A 19,371-nucleotide genomic window follows, 5' to 3' on the forward strand; every position below is an offset into this window, starting at 1 on the left:
ATGTGAATCTGAATCTGGATGACCAAAGGTTTTATGTGCTTTCCTGGAAACCAGCATCCTGATCCGATGGTTTGATGACATAGACAGCAGAAGCCCCGCCCCTTCTGACACAGATGGGGTCTGGTCTTCAGAAGGTCAGGTTCTAGACTAGGTGGTCCTGGCTTCACCTGTTCTCTCTGTGTCATCTTCACTTCCTCCAGATCCTCACTTCCCCCGATATAAAGCACCTATGTTAGGTTCATTCTCCAGTCAGGGCTCATGACCCAGTTCTGGTTCAGATCTGGAACTGGTTCCTTTTCTGTGTGTTCATCTTCATGCATTTGTTAATTTTACAGACTGAACACAATTTTATTTATTGGAGGGATGTGTCTATTTACTGATATCAGCCAGTGTCAGTGTTGTCATTTCAGTCGTCTGATGACAGTGTCAGATATTTATCATGTTTGTTTTCTTAACGTTTTTTCCATTAATGTGTTAGAGACTGTGATGAAGGAACAAGAGACTTTAAAATAGGATCTATTTTAATATTTACAATGAAGATTTATCTGTTAAAGGGATAAATAACAACAAAAACAAATAAAGGAACAGACAATAACATCAGTATCAGTAACTTTGTCCATATTTTTTCATCCCTGTCAAATAAACTCAATAAACACTAATGAATAAACAGTGAATCACAGATCACACTTTATTGCACAACAGAGACACACGTAGACGATTCCCAACATGGCGTCGTAAGGCGTCCGTTTCAGTCACATGAGTTTGTACATAGCCCGGCCCGTGTGGCGTTCACTTGCCGTGCTGCGTCCGGCCCCAGCTCGCCCTGTCGCGGGTGTGGAGCCTGAAGTGGGTGTTGAGATGAGCCGACTGGTTGAAGCACTTCCCGCAGACGTGGCAGCGAAAGGGTTTCTCCCCGGTGTGGATGCGGTGGTGTCTCTTCAACATGCTGACCGTGGTGAAACTCTTGCGGCAGACGGTGCAGCTGTAGGGTTTCTCCTTGGTGTGCCAGCGCATGTGCACCTCCAGCTGGCAGGCGAAGCTGAAGCCCTTCCCACACTCCTTACAGCTGTGCCACCTCTGGATGCTCTGCCCCGGGTGGGCGGAGCGAGGCGGCGCCAGCCTCCCCGGCCTGGCGTTCTTCACCTGCAGGACGTGAGCGCCGTGCTTCCCGTCGGACCCCTGGCGTCCCTCACGGCCGGATACGTGAGTTTTCCGAGTCCTGTCCGTCTCTGGATCGCTCTGTCTCCTCCCGTCCTCGCCATCTGTCTCCGTCTTGATGTCGCACGAAGCCTGAGGAGCAGGAGACGCCGTCTGGATCAATGTGGTCTGATGCGGTCTCTGCTGAGGCTCGGATCCGCTGCAGTTCCCCTCTGCTGAGTCTGAGTCCCGGTCGGTCTGGAGGTCTGTGGGCGTCGGCTCCTCTTTGACCTGAGGCGGCGGCTCCACGCTCGTCCTCCATTCGCCGTCGCAGGGCTCGGCGTCCTCTAGGGCGTGGACGGGCTGAGGATCTGGAAGAGGACAAAGACAGTTTTAGGTCAAAAACAGACCAGTTCCACATGGGCTCCTCCAATCTAACATCCTTCACCGTTTACATATTTCCAAGGAAAAGTCGGACACATTCTATCCGGGCTCTGACCCGTTCTGCAGTCGTAAAGCAGATACTGGTTCACTTTTCCACACTGTTTGGACATGTCCTCATCTTCATAACTATTGGACTTCTATATTCACTACATTTTCAAAAATATATGACATTAACTTTCCACCTTCAGCCCTGACAGCACTTTTTGGAGTGGTTCCCCCAAACATTCATATTTTTAAATATTATTTAAATGTTATTGCATTTGCTCTACTTGTACAACGTCTTCTACTTTTGAGGTGGAAACAGGAAACCCCTCCCACACAGGAAACCCCTCCCACACATGATCAGTGGATCACAGACATTCTGAGGTTTTTACATATGATGAGATGTACGTTAACAGGGTCAACTGCAAAATTCTGTAAAGCATGGCAGCCTTTTGTAAAATTCACAGAAACTTATAGAATGAGAAATATATGATGACTGTTACACCAAATCATCACCTGGAGAACTGTAGGTATGGTACAGATTTTATTTTATTTTATTTTTTTTTAATATATGTATAATTGTTATCTATTCAATCTTATTTTATGTATTTATTTTTGCTTTTGCTATGTTTTCACATCTAGACTTTGTATGAATGCTATATGCCTCCTGTTCATAATCCTGACGTCTTTTGGTCGATATATTTACATGTTTAAATTTATATTTATATATCTGCGATGAACTGGCGACTTGTCCAGGGTGTACCCCGCCTTCGCCCCTATGTAGCTGGGATAGGCTCCAAGCGACCCCCGTGACCCTAGTGAGGATAAAGTGGGTTCAGAAAATGAATGTTTATGTTTAAGTTGGGGGTGGGACTTGTGTTTAAAAAGGCAGTAGAAATCTACAGATGTACGTACGTATATGATGCATCCATGTTATGCTGTTGAAAATCCACAAATAAAATTATAAAAAAAAACCCAAAACAAAACAGACCAGTTCATCTGCACTGGTATTATGTTTTACACACTGGTCACCAGCAGAACCTGGACCTGATAGATGAGCAGAGTTAGAGCTCAGTTCTTTAACTTCAGAATTTAACAGAAAATACAAACTGCCCCTAGAATCACATTTGGTATTTTTCATTTTTAATTCATTTTGTTCATTTTATTGATTACTTTGGCTGTTTTTGGTCATTTTATTGCTACTTTATTCTTTTTTACTTAATTGTAGACACATTTTGCTTAGTTTTGTCACGTTATTTATTAGTTTGTACATTTTTCATTCATTTTTGTTCATTTTCTTTATTATCTAATACAAACCAAGAAAATAAAAACTGCACCTAGAATCACCTGGATTTCTATAGGTCGTCTGGAATTCAGTTCAGAAACACATAATAATACCTCAATGTTCAGGTAAACAGTTGTTTAGTTTGTAATTATGACAAAAAAGTACATTTATAATCTATCGTGTCAGTCGACCTCTAATTTAACTTCTGTGGTTGTGAGATTAATAACCCTTAAAAACCCAGAACTATTTCTGTTGTGATTTCCAAATAATTTGTTTCTCAATATTTAACCGGTCTTAAGTGATTTATCACCATTTATTATAAGATGATCCTCTGCGCTTGGCATTTTTCAGTGTAAATTATGTATTTTCCTATAATTAAATCACGAATCATGTAGATGTTCATTAAAGCTCTGAGTAACTTCAAAGGTTCTTATGTCAGAACAGAGAACACCTGAGGAAAAAGTGACTTTAGCAGCAAATTATATCATTAACTTTAAATTTAAATGCAAGTTCCAGACCCACCTGTTCTCAGCTGCATTCAAATAGTTTGTGTTCATCAGTTCAGATCTGCACTGTTCCTTTTAAGCTAAAAGGTTTTATCTGTTTTATCTGTTTATCAGATTTTTTGTTTGTTTTTCTCATGCCTATACTTTTTATTGCTTCTGCTGTAATGCTTTTAAAGTTTTATGTAAAGCACTTTGAATGGTCTTGTACATGAAATGTGCTACAGAAATAAACCTGCCTGGCCTTAACTGAACCCAGTGTGTCCGTCCACTGTCACTGATCCAGTTCCATGGGTTTGACTGGGGAATCAGTGCTGTAGAAGATGACGGTGTTTCCACGGTAACTACATTTTAGGTTCATTTTGTTTCCTATAATTTACGTGAACTGTTGTTCTGTTTAATGTTTGGTCTCACACGATTCATAGTTTAGTATAGTTTATAGGTCAGTTCACTATTCATAGTAAAAAAATCTTCTTCTTTATTCTACATTTTTATACATCTGTTTATTCTACAATGAGAGTTAAAGTTAATTAAGTAGAGATTCTATTTGGTTCATTTTTGATTCATTGTGTTTCTTATTTTGTTCATTTTTTTTGGTTCATTTTGTTTGTTGTTTTGTTCATTTTTGGTTCATTCTGTTCATTTTAGGTTCATTTTGTTCCTTATTTTATTAATTTTTAGTTAATTTTGTTTGTTCATTTTTGATTCATTGGGTTTCTTATTTTGTTCATTTTTGGATAATTTTGTTTGTTATTTTGTTCATTTTAGGTTCATTCTGTTCATTTTTGGTTCATCTTGTTTCTTATTTTGCTCATTTTTTGTTAATTTTGTTTGTTATTTTGTTCATTTTAGGTTCACTCTGTTCATTTTTGGTTCATTTTGTTCCTTATTTTGTTAATTTTTAGTTAATTTTGTTTGTTCATTTTTGATTCATTGTGTTTCCTATTTTGTTTATTTTTGTATAATTTTGTTTCTTATTCTGTTCATTTTCGGTTCATTTTGCTTCTTATTTTGCTCATTTTTTGTTAATTTCGTTTCTTATTTTGTTCATTTTAGGTTCACTCTGTTCATTTTTGGTTCATTTTGTTCCTTATTTTGTTAATTTTTAGTTAATTTTGTTTGTTCATTTTTGATTCATTGTGTTTCCTATTTTGTTTATTTTTGTATAATTTCGTTTCTTATTCTGTTCATTTTCGGTTCATTCTGTTCATTTTCGGTTCATTTTGCTTCTTATTTTGCTCATTTTTTGTTAATTTTGTTTGTTATTTTGTTCATTTTAGGTTCACTCTGTTCATTTTTGGTTCATTTTGTTCCTTATTTTGTTAATTTTTAGTTAATTTTGTTTGTTCATTTTTGATTCATTGTGTTTCCTATTTTGTTTATTTTTGTATAATTTCGTTTCTTATTCTGTTCATTTTCGGTTCATTTTGCTTCTTATTTTGCTCATTTTTTGTTAATTTCGTTTCTTATTCTGTTCATTTTCGGTTCATTCTGTTCATTTTCGGTTCATTTTGCTTCTTATTTTGCTCATTTTTTGTTAATTTTGTTTCTTATTTTGTTCATTTTAGGTTCACTCTGTTCATTTTTGGTTCATTTTGTTACTTATTTTGTTAATTTTTAGTTAATTTTGTTTGTTCATTTTTGATTCATTGTGTTTCCTATTTTGTTTATTTTTGTATAATTTTGTTTCTTATTCTGTTCATTTTCGGTTCATTTTGCTTCTTATTTTGCTCATTTTTTGTTAATTTCGTTTCTTATTCTGTTCATTTTCGGTTCATTCTGTTCATTTTTGGTTCATTTTGCTTCTTATTTTGGATCCTTCTGGTTCCTTCTATGTTCATCCGGTCATTACATTAAATGAACATTAAACCAGACTGGTGTGATTCAGTTCATTCTGTTCATTTTTGGTTCATTTAGTTTCTTATTTTCTTTCTTCTTCAGTTTCTTCTTCAGTTTCTCCTTCAGTTTCTCCTTCTTTCTCCTTCTGGTTCCTTCTGCTCATGAACCCAGCCTGCTCTGCCTCAGTTCCTTCTTCCTCCTCTCTGAACTTCTCCTCTCTTTACCTCCACCCTGACATCTTATCTGCTTTTTATTTCTCTGACTCGGATCCGGATCTGCTCCTCCGGGTCCGGGTCCGGGTCTCCGTCCCCGGGTTCACCTGGGTGCAGCAGGAGCCTCTGCAGGGCCACGTTGAGGAGCCTCCGGAGCCGGTCGTTCTCCTCCTTGGAGCGGAGGATCTCCGCCTGGTACTCGGCCACCGTGTCCTTCACGGCGCGGAAGATGTCCTCTGCGGCGGCGGTCAGCCGGTCGTTGAGGAAGGCGTTGAGCAGCTCCAGCCTGGTCATGGTCTCGGGCTCCGGATCCGAACGTCCTTCTGTTTACATCCACTGACCCGGAAACACAAGCGGCGGAACCGGCTCCGCGGCGGGGATGAGGGAGGGGGACCGGGGGGAGACGGAGCCGAGCCGCGCCCCCTGCCGGACAGGAGAGGTGGGGCACCGGGAGGAGGCTGGGGGTGGGGGGGGTATGGTGGGTCTGGAGGTTTGGGGGTCTGGGGGGGGGGGGGCTATTGGTCTAGTGGGATCTGGGAGGTCTGCAGGAGTTTAAGGGTATCTGGGGTCTGGAGGGTCTGGGGGGTCTGAGGAGGATTGGAGGGTCTGGGGTGGGGGGGTCTGTTGGTCTGGTGGGATCTGGGGTAGTCTGGAGGTGTTTAAGGGTATCTGGGGGTCTGGGGGGTCTGAGGGGGATTGGAGGGTGGGGGGTTCTACTGGTCTGGTGGGATCTGGGAGGTCTGGAGGAGTTTAAGGGGTTCTGGAGGGTCTGAGGGGGATTGGAGGGTCTGGGGGGTCTGGGGCGGGGGGGTCTGTTGGTCTAGTGGGATCTGGGTTGGTCCGGAGGAATTTAAGGGTATCTGGGGGTCTGGGGGGGTCTGAGGAGGATTAGAGGGTCTGGGGTGGGGGGGTCTGTTGGTCTGGTGGGATCTGGGGTAGTCTGGAGGAGTTTAAGGGGGTCTGGAGGGTCTGAGGGGGATTGGAGGGTCTGGGGTGGGGGGGTCTGTTGGTCTGGTGGGATCTGGGAGGTCTGGAGGAGTTTAAGGGGGTCTGGGGGTCTGGAGGGTCTGAGGGGGATTGGAGGGTCTGGGGTGGGGGGTTCTACTGGTCTGGTGGGATCTGGGAGGTCTGGAGGAGTTTAAGGGGGTCTGGGGGTCTGAGGGGGATTGGAGAGTCTGTAGGAGTCTGGGAGGGTTCTGGGGGTCCGGACCTCCTCCCCAGGAACATTAGTGCGTTGATAAGAAGCTTCAGCCTCTGATTTCATCTCCTGCAGATTTAATTCTATGTTCTGGTGAATTTGTGTCTTTTTCTGAATCATTTTAACTTTAAACATCGTCTGTCGACCTAAAACCATCTACTGTTTAAAACCTGCTGATCCACTGATCCCATCAATACATGTAAATAATCGGTGTCTGGCAATCTGTAAACCCAGTTTGGTCAAATTCAACCAATAGTTTTGCTGCTGAAGTGTCAAAGAAACAAAGCGAAACAAAAACAATACCCCTTGCCTCCCCTTCAAGGGGGGGGGGGGTGGGTTAAAAATATCTAATTTACACAGAAAAATACAGAAGATATTATAATGTTGGCAAATCACTTAGGAAAGATTAAAAGTAAAGAATCATTAATTTGGAAGTTTCCAAAAATAGCTGTAGGTCTTCTGAGGATTAAAATTGCCAAAATGTGATGTTTTTCTGAATTTTGTGTCATTTCCTGCCGATCTGAACAATGAGGTTTAAATAAGACGTCCAACCTGCTTCTACTTTAAAACTACAGTAAATCCAAGTATTTGGCTTTAAAAGACAAGTACAATAATCCATTTGTTTAATTAAAATCCTTTTTTATTTACACAGTCATTTGTACATTTTACGTTGAGCAGGATGTTTGTGGAAAAACAGACAAAACAGCTGTAAAGACGTTAAGACTAATCAACCGGTCGTTGATAAAGTGATGCTTTTCCAACTGAAATGATACAGTGCATCGTATATAAAGAACATAGAAACAGTCCCTGAGCGGAGAACACGTCATCACACAGTCTGGACCGAATAAAACCAATAAAAGGTTAAAAAACAAACACTCGTAGGTTAGAAAAGGAGACGTCACAGGCAGACGGTGCTCGGCAGAACAGCAAAGGATCATGGGTAATGAAATGTCCGGGATCGGCTTCCCTCAGGTTCTGCCCAATCAACAGTGATTAAGATGTAGGCGGTGCTCAGCGCTGATAGTCTCTTCCCTTTGCATACACAGTATACAGATATGACTCCTCCCTCGACTGCGAACGACAGACTCCGCCTCTGAGCGCCAGAGACAGACGTGACAGAAGCAGATCACAGCCAGAGGAAAACGCAACACCAGCAAAATCATAAAACTACATGAGAGAAGATGAACAGAACGACTTAAAAACTAAGATTAAAACAGACACTGGAGGAGGGGGCGGAGTCACTTCACGTCACAGACACGGTCGTGGGCTGGGGCGGGGCAGGGCCAGGTGGGAGGGGGCGGGGCTTTGACGGGGTCCTCAGCTATCGATCATGTCGGACAGCTCCTGCAGCAGGTCGTCCTCTCCGAGCCCCGGGTCCACGTCCTCCTCCAGGTGATCGTCGGCGAACTCGCTGATGAGCTCCTCGAAGTCGTCCACGGCTGAGGAGGTGGCGGCAGCGGAGGCGGAGGACGAGGAGGACCGGGCGGCGGGCACGCTCGACCTCCGGGACTTGGGCAGAGGGGGGGTCTTCAGGACCGGGCTGAAATGTACAGAGACGAAGGAGGAGGGGGTCACTTTAAACGAACTACAGACGCCACAGCTCAGGTCTGTTATGTTTTCATACATGATACTTCCATTTATTGTGGTATGTTTTGGTTTTTTTTTCATATTATGAGATAAATCATTTTGTTTCAGTTCTTGTTGAATGACGACTCATTACAGAGCAGACGCTGGCATAAAATCAGAACATGAGGAAAACCATCTGAGACTACAGCCGTGTTGGGTTTGTTCTCTCATCTTTAACAAATAATTTTAAAACACGAAACGTCTCATTCTTCAAACTTCACTCCAAACAGCTGTTAAACTGAAAACAAAATAACTGAACATTTATTGTGATAAATATCTATGTGAAAATGTTTACCGTGAACAGGTTTTCCACTCAGCTCATACTTTTACATTTAAGATTATTTTGTTGTTTTTTATGATTTAGTCCTGAATTGAAACAGACTCAGGATTAAAAAAAATATAAAGTCATGAGTGCTTCAAAACGTCCGACCTTTAAAAACCTTTTAATGTATTTTACAAACTTATGAAGAATCTTGATAATCTGAACATCTGTGGTCGGATCTGTTTGCCTCTTTCTTATCTTCTCTACTGGTCTTTTATTTTTCTTTTGCTGTCATTTCTAAATTTCTGTCATGTTCTTTGTGTGTTAAATAGGGAAAGAACAGCTCTGGATCTCAATGGGACAATCCTGGATAAATGAAGGATGAATAAATGAAACCAGAGAAAACCATAGAACAAGTTGGAGCAGTGTCTGAGTTCTGTGATGACAGGCTTTTACAGATAATATAAATGAGTTGTATTCATCATATGTGTGGAAATGGTTTGAAGGTGATGTGACTCCACCGGTCTTCAAGTGAAAAACCTCCACAATTAAAGTAGTGAAACTTTATCCAGGTTAAGAATTTATAATTTCCTGATTATATAAGAAGATTATATATGATACATGTAAATTCAGTTCAAATTCTGGTTGTCTGGAATTAAATATGAAATAGAGTGAATTTATGATAGAACAGGGTTCCTACAGGTTCCTACAAGTTAAATTTAAGACTTTTTAAGAACTTTTTATGACTACTTAGAACAGAATTTAATGCCCATTTCACAGCTTTTTCACAGCCATACTGGCAAAAATTTGTCACTGCAACTGTGTGTGTGTGCATGTGTGTGTGCTTTACTAAAACTGCTTAATTGTGGAAGTCCATACTGTTTATGGTTTATGACAACATAATTTAAGACCTACCATATCAAATTTAATACCTTTTAAAGACTTTTTTTATGGTATGAAATGCAGATTTGTAAATTCAAGACTTTTAAAGACCCTGCAGGAACCCTGTAGAATGGGTCTTAGTCCAGAGCAGAACACTGTACATAACAATACATTCCTTTCACAGCTTCTTTATACTGGAACATTTAGAAACCTACTGGATAAATGGACATAAACCAATATATTTGTGTAATGACACTTGATCAGATACAAAGAAAACATCAGATAATCAGCACTTTGGTCATTCGTTTTCCATTCATCTGATTAAAATAAGACTGAACACCTTTAACCTGAGGCAGATCATTTCTAAACCATGGTGAACCAGTTACACATGAAGGTCTAGAACCTCCGTTTTTACCTTTGAGGGACAGTGCAGGCCTCGACAGCAGCCGTGACCCCTGCCGTGGGTTTGGGTTCCTGGGTTGGACTCTGTGTGAAGACAGGGACCGTCTGTAGCTCCTCCCTCATCGGACTGGAGCTGGAGTCCAGCAGCGCGGCAGGACTACAGGGAACAGCAGAGATCAGCTGAGTGTCTGCGCCGGACGACAGGAACGCCTGTGAATGAAGACAATGTCAGACAGTCTGCAGCGTTGGTGGTTCACGTCCACATTAAGGGATCATATGTGATCACACCGTACCGGTCTGTCCTGCACTGACTCCTCCAGCACCGTGGAGGCGCTGTTCAGGGGTTTGACTGCAGCCACAGCAGAACGCTCCGCCACCCTCCGCTTCGGGCCCGGTTTCACCTGCACCGCCGGCTTCACCACTGATGGCTTCACGTTCAGTTTGGGCCGCACTGTTAATGAAACGATAGATAACAAACACATAATTACTTATACACATTTAACAGTATCACTCGCATGTGAATGACTGGAAGACCACGGCCATTTGTCTTAATGTTTTGAAGGTTGTGTAAAATGTACAAGTTTGCAGCTTACTGAGTCGTACAAGTTGACATTAGCATAGTCTCTACTTCCTGTAGATGTAACTAACCCTAACCCTTCAAAATGAAAACACATGCTGCAAAACCAAAAGATTCTGCTGCAAAATCTGGTTAATTTAATTAAATCTGTCACTGTCAGCTGTTGTTTAATGTTGCACTTCTTTTCTAATTTCTCTCACTTCTTCACAAACTAAATTAATTTAAATAAACACTTTAGAGTGAAAGTGAGACAATTTGATGTAGTTTTTTAATGTAAATCCAATGAAAAACACAAACCATCAAAAAATTTAACAACTTTAAATTTACATTTAAAAATGTAAGTAAAGTCAATTAACAAATCTGCCACTGCTAAAATGACTGGAGGAAACAATGTATAAATATATATAGTACTTGTACAGTTTTTTAAGTTTTAGACATGAGGATTTGTGAAGGTTTTAGACTCAGGTCCTGTAGATCCTGGTCTAGGTCTGAGGTACCTTTCGTGTCCGTGGTGGGTTCTGCGTTTTTCTGGACGTTGGTCTGATTCTCTGCAGCTGAAGCCTGAGGCGGAGCCGACACTTTGGAGCTGATCGGACTCTGGGACTCGGTATGAGGCTTCAGGACAGAGGAGCTGGACTTCACCGGGACCTGGACCGGAACAGGAGCAGGAGCTTTGCCGTTGTTCAGAGCTGAAGCAGCTTTGGATTTGAGTGGGGCCAGTTTACGAACTGGGAGCTTCTGGGTCGGGGCTGGAGGATCGGGAGCCTGAGAGGATGAGGAAGGCGACAGAGTGACCTTAACCGGAGTCTTCCTCTTCAGACCACGTCCAACTGCCCGGTTCTGAGGAGGAGGAGGAGGCTGGGTGTCCTGGACTTTGGAGGAAGAAGACGTCTGCTCCTCCATTTCCTGCTTCCGAAGACGTTTCTCACGCATGATCTCCTCGAAACTCTTCACCTTGACGCTGGCGGCTGCAGGACTCGACTGCAAAGACATGAGGAAGAGCTTGAACTGCGTTCAGAGATGAAACAGCACCACCATCGGGTCTGAAGGGGGATTACCTGAGCAGCAGCAGAGGGAGGCTTCGCAGGCTTCTCTGGAACCTCAGCAATCTTCTCGGATGAGGCTTTACCTGCTGAGTTCAACACAGAAAAACCATTAGGTAAGTGTGAAGGACATTTATAACCTGATTCTGTACATTGATCATGTTCATCTGATTCATTTCATGGTTTTATAGCATGTGAGAAAATGCAAAATAATAAATATAATGCATCGTGACAAATCTTTTTGGAAAGGTCAAATATAGAGGAAAAACTGGAGATTTATAAAAATACAGTTCCGTGTCTTTAAGGGGTAAATGTGAATATTTTCCAGTTTGTTTCTGCTTCTAACCTGCTCATCTTTAGGTTGTGGACCAATAGAGTTGTCTTCATGGGTTTTCAAACACTTTTTTTTAAAAAACCATTTCCTGATATTTAGACTGAATTCATCGTGAAAATATCAGTTTCTGTACTAAATCTAACCTACACTATGTCAGACATTTCTTTCTACATGTGACCAAACCATGAGCAGTACCTGACGTAGTCTTATTCTCAGGAAGCGGTTTGTTGAGACGCAGCAGACGGGGCTTCTTGGTGCTGGACTCCTCAGGATCTGGGTTCTTTCCGGTCTCCGTGGTCTGCTGGGCCTGCATCCTGGCTGCCTTCTCCCTGCGGATCTCCTCCAGGGTCTTCACTCGGACCTCACCGGTGCTGGAGGCCTCCTGTGGCTCTGCAGACTGTGGCTGCTCCTGCTTCTGGTCCAGGGTCTTCTTGGCCCTCCTGGGGCTGGAGGTGGTCTCCTCCTGCTCCTCCTGCCTCTTCTTCTTAGCGTGGAGGATTTCAGAGAAGGTTTTGACATGACTGATGGTGTTTTCTTTGATAGTGATGGCTCTTTTGATTCCTTTGAGGGGTTTGGTGGTGGTGGTTTTGGTGAGTTCTGGATCTGAAGCCTCTTTCTTGTTCTGAGGTTGGCTCTTTGCTGCCTTCTCCAGTCTGATCTCCTCCAGGGTTTTAATGCGGATCTGCTCAGGGGCCGTCTTTGACTCCGTGTTTGTTTCAGCTGCGAATAAAGATCAAGGAGGGTGATCAGACATTTGCATCATCATCCTCCTCAGTAACAGTATCATTTCCTAAACCATACCAAAAAACAGAAGTTACATGAAAACAAATGAACATATACATATTGTTTTTCATCTTCTCATTTTTCCCCCTAACACACTTTATACAGTTTGAATTTGTGCTTAGTTGTTTTATAAATCCTCAAATTTAATATATTTAGAGATATTACAAGGCCTTAAAAACGTATTATTAGATTTCAGACTGATCTGCAGACACACTGAACTTCTTTAACCTCATCAACACAAAGTGATAATAACATGTATTCATTACTCAGAGAAGCCATAGTACAGCTCATACATACTGTAGTGTATTTATTCAGAAATCCACTTTCATATCTGTGGGAAGTTGCATGTGCATGTTTCTTATCTGTCGAGTGAATAATCAATAATGATAAAGAAAATAACTTCTTACCTGGTTGTGAGGGTGAAACAGGTCGACCTGGCAAAGTCAGTCTCTCCTTAACAGACTTTAAACCTGAACAACAAAGACAAACATTAACATACTAATATTTCTATGATAACATTTGCATTAAATCGGATTCCTCACTGTTGCTGGTGTGTCCTAATACATACTTTTAGGAGGAGGTATCGAAGGCTCCTCGTCCACAATCCTGCCTAGACGTTCAACCAGACTCTTCCTCAGAGGGAGTCCGTCTCCTCCTCCTCCTCGGAGCTCTACAGGAACATAAATCAGGAGTTTGTACACAAGTCTATGATCTGTACAAGAAACAGTGACATGCACTAAGAAAAACATTATTTATAACATTGTATTTTAAAGAAGGCAATTTACTTCATAAAATTACAGACTTATTTTGATGCAAAATGAAACTCTGGATGCTTTTGCTGTTTTTGATTTGATCGATTTCATGTTAGAGCATCGTTTGTCAGACTGAAAACATTAGAGTAGGGGTGTCAAACATAAGGCCACAGGGGCAACATACAACTCAGTGTGATCTCAAGCAAAATAATAGCATATTACCATATAAATAATGCCAACTCTAAATTTTCTCCTTGGTTTAATGTCAAAAAAGTAAAATTACATTATGAAATATAACTTTCACACTAAAACAAGAAGGAAATTTTTACTTTTTATTTATAGGTTATTATTTTACTGGTCCGGTTGACTTGAGATCACATTGGGTTGTATGTGGCCCTGAAACTGAAATGAGACTGATACCCCTGCATGAGGGGAATATTCATTTCAGCCACAGAAACATCTTATTAGAAATGTTGTCTTTTACAGTAGACTAACAACTGAAAATATACCACAAGGAGAATAAAGAGTATTACTACCACAACTATGAAACCCTGTAATGTCAAATCTACAATTTTGAGTTAATTCTTTTTTTTTTTTTTTTTTTTTTATTTAGCAAATTGAATATTCACTTAATCTCCTAATTTATTTATTTTAATTATTTTTTTTTTCCAAAACAAGAAGAAAATCAATTTTTCCCCCTCTTCTTTAACAGTAAACTCTATATGAAACAAGGCATAATTGGTTTTTGGAGCCATTGGTCTGTGTTTTCTGACGTATTTGTAAATCTAACAACTACGAGCTTCATATAAAAAAAAAAAAAAAAAAAAAAAAAATCATCAACAATCACAATAATCTTTAGCTATAACCATGTATTAGAGTCACGTCTCCAAGATGTGTCAATATAAAGCATTACTAACATGTGAAAGAGGAGATATGATCATCAGATATAAAACAGATAAATGCCTAACAGAGCGGATGAACATTCAGATCCTAGAGTTGTTTCTGGACCTCCTGGTCTGTACCTTCTCTGAGGTCATACATGGCCGGCTGACTGAACAACTGGATGTTTTCTTTTTCTCCATTGGTTGGGGCGTCGGCGCTCTGGATTGGGTACCCGGCTCTCTTCATGCTGGCCTTCAGGGCCCTCCTCAGCCGGATCTCCTCCAGGGTGCTTACGCCAAAGTTCAGAGGGTCACCTGAAAAAAGACCAAATCATCCATTTCAACACAGATTTTATCAGAACCAAACATGATTTAGTCTGAGAGCTCAAGTCACAAATGATGATACTGGGCAAGTAAATGACAGACTATTTTAAGATTAAAAATTGTACTCAAACATTAATGAAAGTAAAACCCAGATATTCAAGGGGGAAAGGGGGGGTGTCAGGGTCTTTCCAGTCTTACCTGATTTTGCGCCTCCTGTCAGTTTCCTAGGAGATGGGCCAACATCTCCCTCTTCTGAGAACTGGTCTGGAAACAAACAGACGTGTGACCACAGCGATGCACAGATGTTCATATGTCACCAAAGAATGAGTTCAGCATCTACACATTAAACATCTCTCACCATCTTCATCTTCATCATCATCTGCTGGATTGATGACCACTGGTGGGTGGGTGGGGCTCGGTACCGGATCCTGGGATTCGGTCTTCATGACCCCTCGAAGCTGGGGATTGGCTGCAGTGGGTAAAGGAGCTGCCGGTGGGGGAGGAGCCACTTCCTCATGCGTCAGCTCTTCGTTCTTTCTTATACCTGAAAACAGACCTTCAGTTACAGTTGGAGAGTTTCACATGAGGGAGTGACGATGTTTCACAGCTGAATTAAACTCACTTTTATCAGGTGGGACACAGATGCCGTCGACGAAGCGGGGTTTCTCATGGAAGAAGGCACAGTGTGGCTTCTGGCAGCCGGCTGGCTGGTTCTCCCAGTAACATGGGATCTCCTTACGGTTTTTCTGTTCAGAGGAACAACAACATGTTACAGTTCAATCAGGAGACGGATCAGATCTGCACAATTTATCATAACATCAGTTATTATATGAAAAGGCTGCAGTTTGAAGGTCCTGAGTGTGTCTGGTGATGTTCTGAACTCAGAGACACTGAACACAGTCAAAGGGTTAAAACACTCAAGTCTCTTTTTTTTTTTTTTTTTTTCTTAACACCAATTCAAGTTTGCTCGATTAAAGAAAAAAACTACAAATTGAAATATTGTCCACAATAATCATATGTGACTTACAAATTAGACAATACCTGCACAAAATACATTTTCACCTAATAACGCAATTCCACCTGCATTTTACAGTATAATAACCGTCGTATTTTCTGATACTCTGCACCGAACTTGGTTGTCTTTCTGACTTCAATGTGACCGCAATGTTCCAAAATTATGTGAGACTATGTATTTGATACTGAAGAGCAGAATATTTAAGAAAACACTAATTATTGCAGATGCTTTGGCAACAAATACACTGTTTGGTAAAATAATGTCTAATTTTACCACATCCACTCAGACCTCAGAAAGCTCAAAGAAACTAAGAGGAAATCCTGGCGACAGCTGTGGTGTACTGTAGTTTTAAGAATGGAAACTGTATCTCTATATTATGTGTAAATGTGTCTGGAGTTGAGAATAACCAATAGTTACAAATACAGTGCAGTTCCTCTAGTTTCATACTTTCACTGTTGCAAATAATTAAGCTAAGATTCTATTTTACAAAATGTCACATTCACTGCAGCATTTCATGCAGTTCCTGTTCCTCTCATCAGGTCCAGAGACAGGAGTGAAGCTCATGACCCAGGAAGTTCAGAGGGGTTTTTTTCTACCCTTCGGTTATGGCCACTCAAGACACGTACAGCCTCGAGTGGGCAAAGCATGAAGGACACCATCCTGCACTATATTGCTGATATCCTTAATAATGTGTTATTTTCTTACCGTGATCTCCATGTGGCGAAACTTGCAGACGGAGCGGTAGCAGCGTCCCTCCTGCCAGAGGTTGCAGACCATCTCATTGCCAATAGCTGCCTCACAGTGTCTGAACGGGCAGCTGTCTCCCTGGCAAAACAAACCAATAGCAGAACCGTTATGTTCCCCATTTTCACACAGGTTCAGTAAATGTTTGTTTGCTCTGAATGGACATCTTTCCAACCTTAGTGCAGGTTGAATAGTAGTAGAAGTAGCAGTCGTCTCCATGGTTGGTCATATTAAAGCTGGTGTGTCTTGAGCGGAGGAGGTGATGGGATTAGGATCAGGATCTTCAGCAGCGGCTTCTCTTCAAGGCCAACAGGAATCTCCCTGAGAACACAGACCTGGATTACATCACTGCACTGAGGAAACACTATGTGACCAGAAATCTGTTTAACAAAACAGAAAAAAATGTATGAATCTGTCAACACGGCACACTACACTTGGGTCACTTAAAAGCATTAACTGGTGCCGTCGGGTATTGTCAGAGTCCAATAATGACTAATATGAGGTTTCTCAAGTGGAATTCCAACTTGAAGGGAAAATAAAATTAACTAAACACGTTGATCCCTAGTTTAATACTCAGCTGCAGATTTATTATTTACTTTGGGTGGGATGTTCCATCTGATATCAACAGATCAGTGGGGGAAAGAGGATGATTTAGACTGAGGTCGAAAAAGTATTCAGAACCTTTAATGTAGGTACAGTGTAGAAACACCTTGTTATAGGTAAATTTCCTGATTTTAAAATGTTACTTCAGTCAAAAGTGTGGAAGTCATTTCACTAATGGAAACATGAGTGGATTACTGTTGTAGTGTTTCATTGTGGAGTAAATTTTCCAGAATTTGGAAACTACTGGGTAGAACAGCAGTACAGAACTTCATTTTAATTACAACTCACAATATAGGCTGAAAAATGTTGAAGTGCAAAAACATTTCCCTCTGAAGCATAATAGAGTGAAAGAATAAATTAACATAAAATAAAAATAATTTAGTACAGTCAAGTGTGTCAAATTTATCTAAATTATGGTGAGTTTCATTTCACAACTGGCTAACGGAAAATTAACATGTATATCAGATAATTTCTATGCATTTAAATCTACTGTTGGGTTTTCTAGTTTCCTCTACAAGCAAACATACATTATTTTTGACAGTGTTAACTGATTATCACCTTTTTCCAGTTATAAAACTATTAAAATATCTTTTCAAAAGACACAACTGCTAACCTCTAATTACAGCCAAAGTATAGGTACAATACTGATACGAACACGAGATACTAACAAAGAGAGTGGTTTCAAGTTTTTTTTTTCTCCCACTGAGCTGTCTTTACCTGAGGTGGCTGAGAAGTAGCTTTGTTCCTGGATGCACTGCTGGTGGTGGACCTCCGTGGCAGTAATGAGTCCTGAAGGAACACTTGATCCATGAGATAAGAGGAAAAAGGGGATGGATCGCCCAGAGACACTTGTGATGCTACGACATCCCTTCTCTGACACCTTTATCTCCGCCAGACTGCTAAACACTATGGATGCGTGACTCAATACAGTCCTTGTGGAATTTTTTTTTTTTTTATTAACTGGGGTACTAATGCAATAAATTGGGGAACTTGTAGGGAAAAAAATTAGATCCAAAAATTGTGAAACAGGCGTTTCCAAAAAAGGGGGCGAGTGAGGGTTGGTGGGCAGGGAAACAAAAATCTTCAGTTTCCTCTTGGACTTTGGACAGTTGCTGGGTAAAAGAGCTGAAAAAACTGGACAGGATTCTCTAGAGGCCTCTAGAGGTTTCCAGCTGATGATTACCAATGATGAGGAGGGGGAAGAAAAAAAAAAATCTTCTGCCAATTTCTTGGGGGGGACAAGCTATCCGTATCCAGGAATCCCCACAAAGGGCCAAGAGGGTGGATTAAAACCTACAAATCAACCAAAAACACTCCCCAGGGAACTGAAAAGAGGTTATTAAAGTTGAGACATATATGAACATATAAAGATGAGACAAATGGAAAATTCCACACAGACGTACACCAACAAGAGACAGATTTGTGATCAGTACTGACTCACTCAGGCCACACTGACATCTGACATCCATCATGACTGACCTAAGTCTATATGTTTCAAGTATCTTAAGAACTGCACTTTTACTGTGTAGAGGCCCTGGTCTGACAAGAAAGTTCACTTTCACTGAAAAGGTGGAATAACATGGATGATTAATGCACTTAATGCCAGCTCAGACTAGCTTTAAAAAAAAGCACAGACGGGTGATAAGTTTAAGGAAAACTCAACATAACGAGTCTTACTAAGATGTTGCGCCACCACGTGCTGCTAAAACAGCTTCAATGCGACTTTGCATTGATTCCACTAGTTTTTGGAACTCCAATGGAGTGATGGAACACCATTCTTCTGAAAGGTATTCCTTCATTTGCTCTTTTGACAAAGGTGGTGGTGAGCGCTGCCGAACACGGCGCTCCAAAATCTCCCACAGGTGTTCAATAGGGTTGAGATCTGGCGACTGCGAAGGCCACAGCATGTGATTCACATCATTCTCATTTTCATTAAACCACTGCATGACCTCCTGTGACCTATGGAGGGGGGCATTGTCATCCTGAAAGAGACCACTCCCATCAGGATAGAAGTGTCTCATCATTGGATAAAGGTGATCACTCAGAATAACTGTGTATTCATTTGCAGTGACCTCTCCCTCTAAGGGGACAAGCGGACCTAAACCATGCCAGCAAAACGCTCCCCACAACATGACACAGTCATCCGACTCAATCACTGTACATTCAGGTCTGTATGGTTCTCTTGGTGAACTTCCACTTGTTGAGAGTATGGTGAAAGACGACCACGTTACCTTTTTCCACATTTCTGTAGACCAGTTCTTATGGCTGTTGCACCACTGAACTCTCAAGTGCTCGTTGGTCTTTGTAATAAGGGGTTTCTGCACTGGATCTCGACTATAATATCCCTCTCTGTGCAACTGTCTGAGAACTGTTCTTGCTGATACATTGTGATCACGTCCTGCGTTAATATTCTCAGTCACTTGACTGAGAGTTGCTCTTCTGTTTTTCTTTACAAATCTAACTAAGGCACGGGTATCCCGTTCATCGAATGCGCGTCCACGACCACAATTTCCAACCCTGCTTACTGATGTTTTCCCTGTAGA

At 41.4% G+C, this 19,371-nt stretch overlaps 2 protein-coding genes across 3 annotated transcripts; both read right to left on the reverse strand.

The window, feature by feature from the left end:
• Positions 1-494: 494 nt before the first annotated feature.
• Positions 495-5,743, reverse strand: LOC115419875 (zinc finger protein 232-like). Its single transcript, XM_030134939.1, has 2 exons — positions 5,510-5,743; positions 495-1,508 (listed from the first exon to the last, which is right to left on the reverse strand). Exons 1-2 carry the CDS (start codon positions 5,694-5,696, stop codon positions 790-792), a joined length of 906 nt encoding a protein of 301 aa, XP_029990799.1. The 5' UTR covers positions 5,697-5,743; the 3' UTR covers positions 495-789.
• A 1,475-nt stretch (positions 5,744-7,218) lies between these two features.
• On the reverse strand, positions 7,219-17,683 carry zc3h11a (zinc finger CCCH-type containing 11A). Of its 2 annotated transcripts, none has more exons than XM_030134933.1 (15): positions 17,546-17,683; positions 16,401-16,546; positions 16,187-16,306; positions 15,089-15,212; positions 14,825-15,010; positions 14,665-14,730; positions 14,284-14,457; positions 13,078-13,179; positions 12,917-12,979; positions 11,922-12,446; positions 11,408-11,478; positions 10,847-11,330; positions 10,066-10,223; positions 9,786-9,982; positions 7,219-8,140 (listed from the first exon to the last, which is right to left on the reverse strand). In XM_030134933.1, the coding sequence occupies exons 2-15, from the start codon at positions 16,452-16,454 to the stop codon at positions 7,918-7,920; spliced, it is 2,547 nt and encodes an 848-aa protein (XP_029990793.1). In that variant the 5' UTR covers positions 16,455-16,546; positions 17,546-17,683; the 3' UTR covers positions 7,219-7,917. The 2 variants fall into 2 exon arrangements, with proteins under 2 accessions (XP_029990793.1, XP_029990792.1); XM_030134932.1 differs by having other exon boundaries at positions 11,408-11,481.
• Between the last annotated feature and the right edge of the window lie 1,688 nt (positions 17,684-19,371).

The sequence above is a fragment of the Sphaeramia orbicularis genome, chromosome 5 (genome assembly GCF_902148855.1).
Source record: "Sphaeramia orbicularis chromosome 5, fSphaOr1.1, whole genome shotgun sequence".
Taxonomy (NCBI): Eukaryota; Metazoa; Chordata; class Actinopteri; order Kurtiformes; family Apogonidae; genus Sphaeramia; species Sphaeramia orbicularis.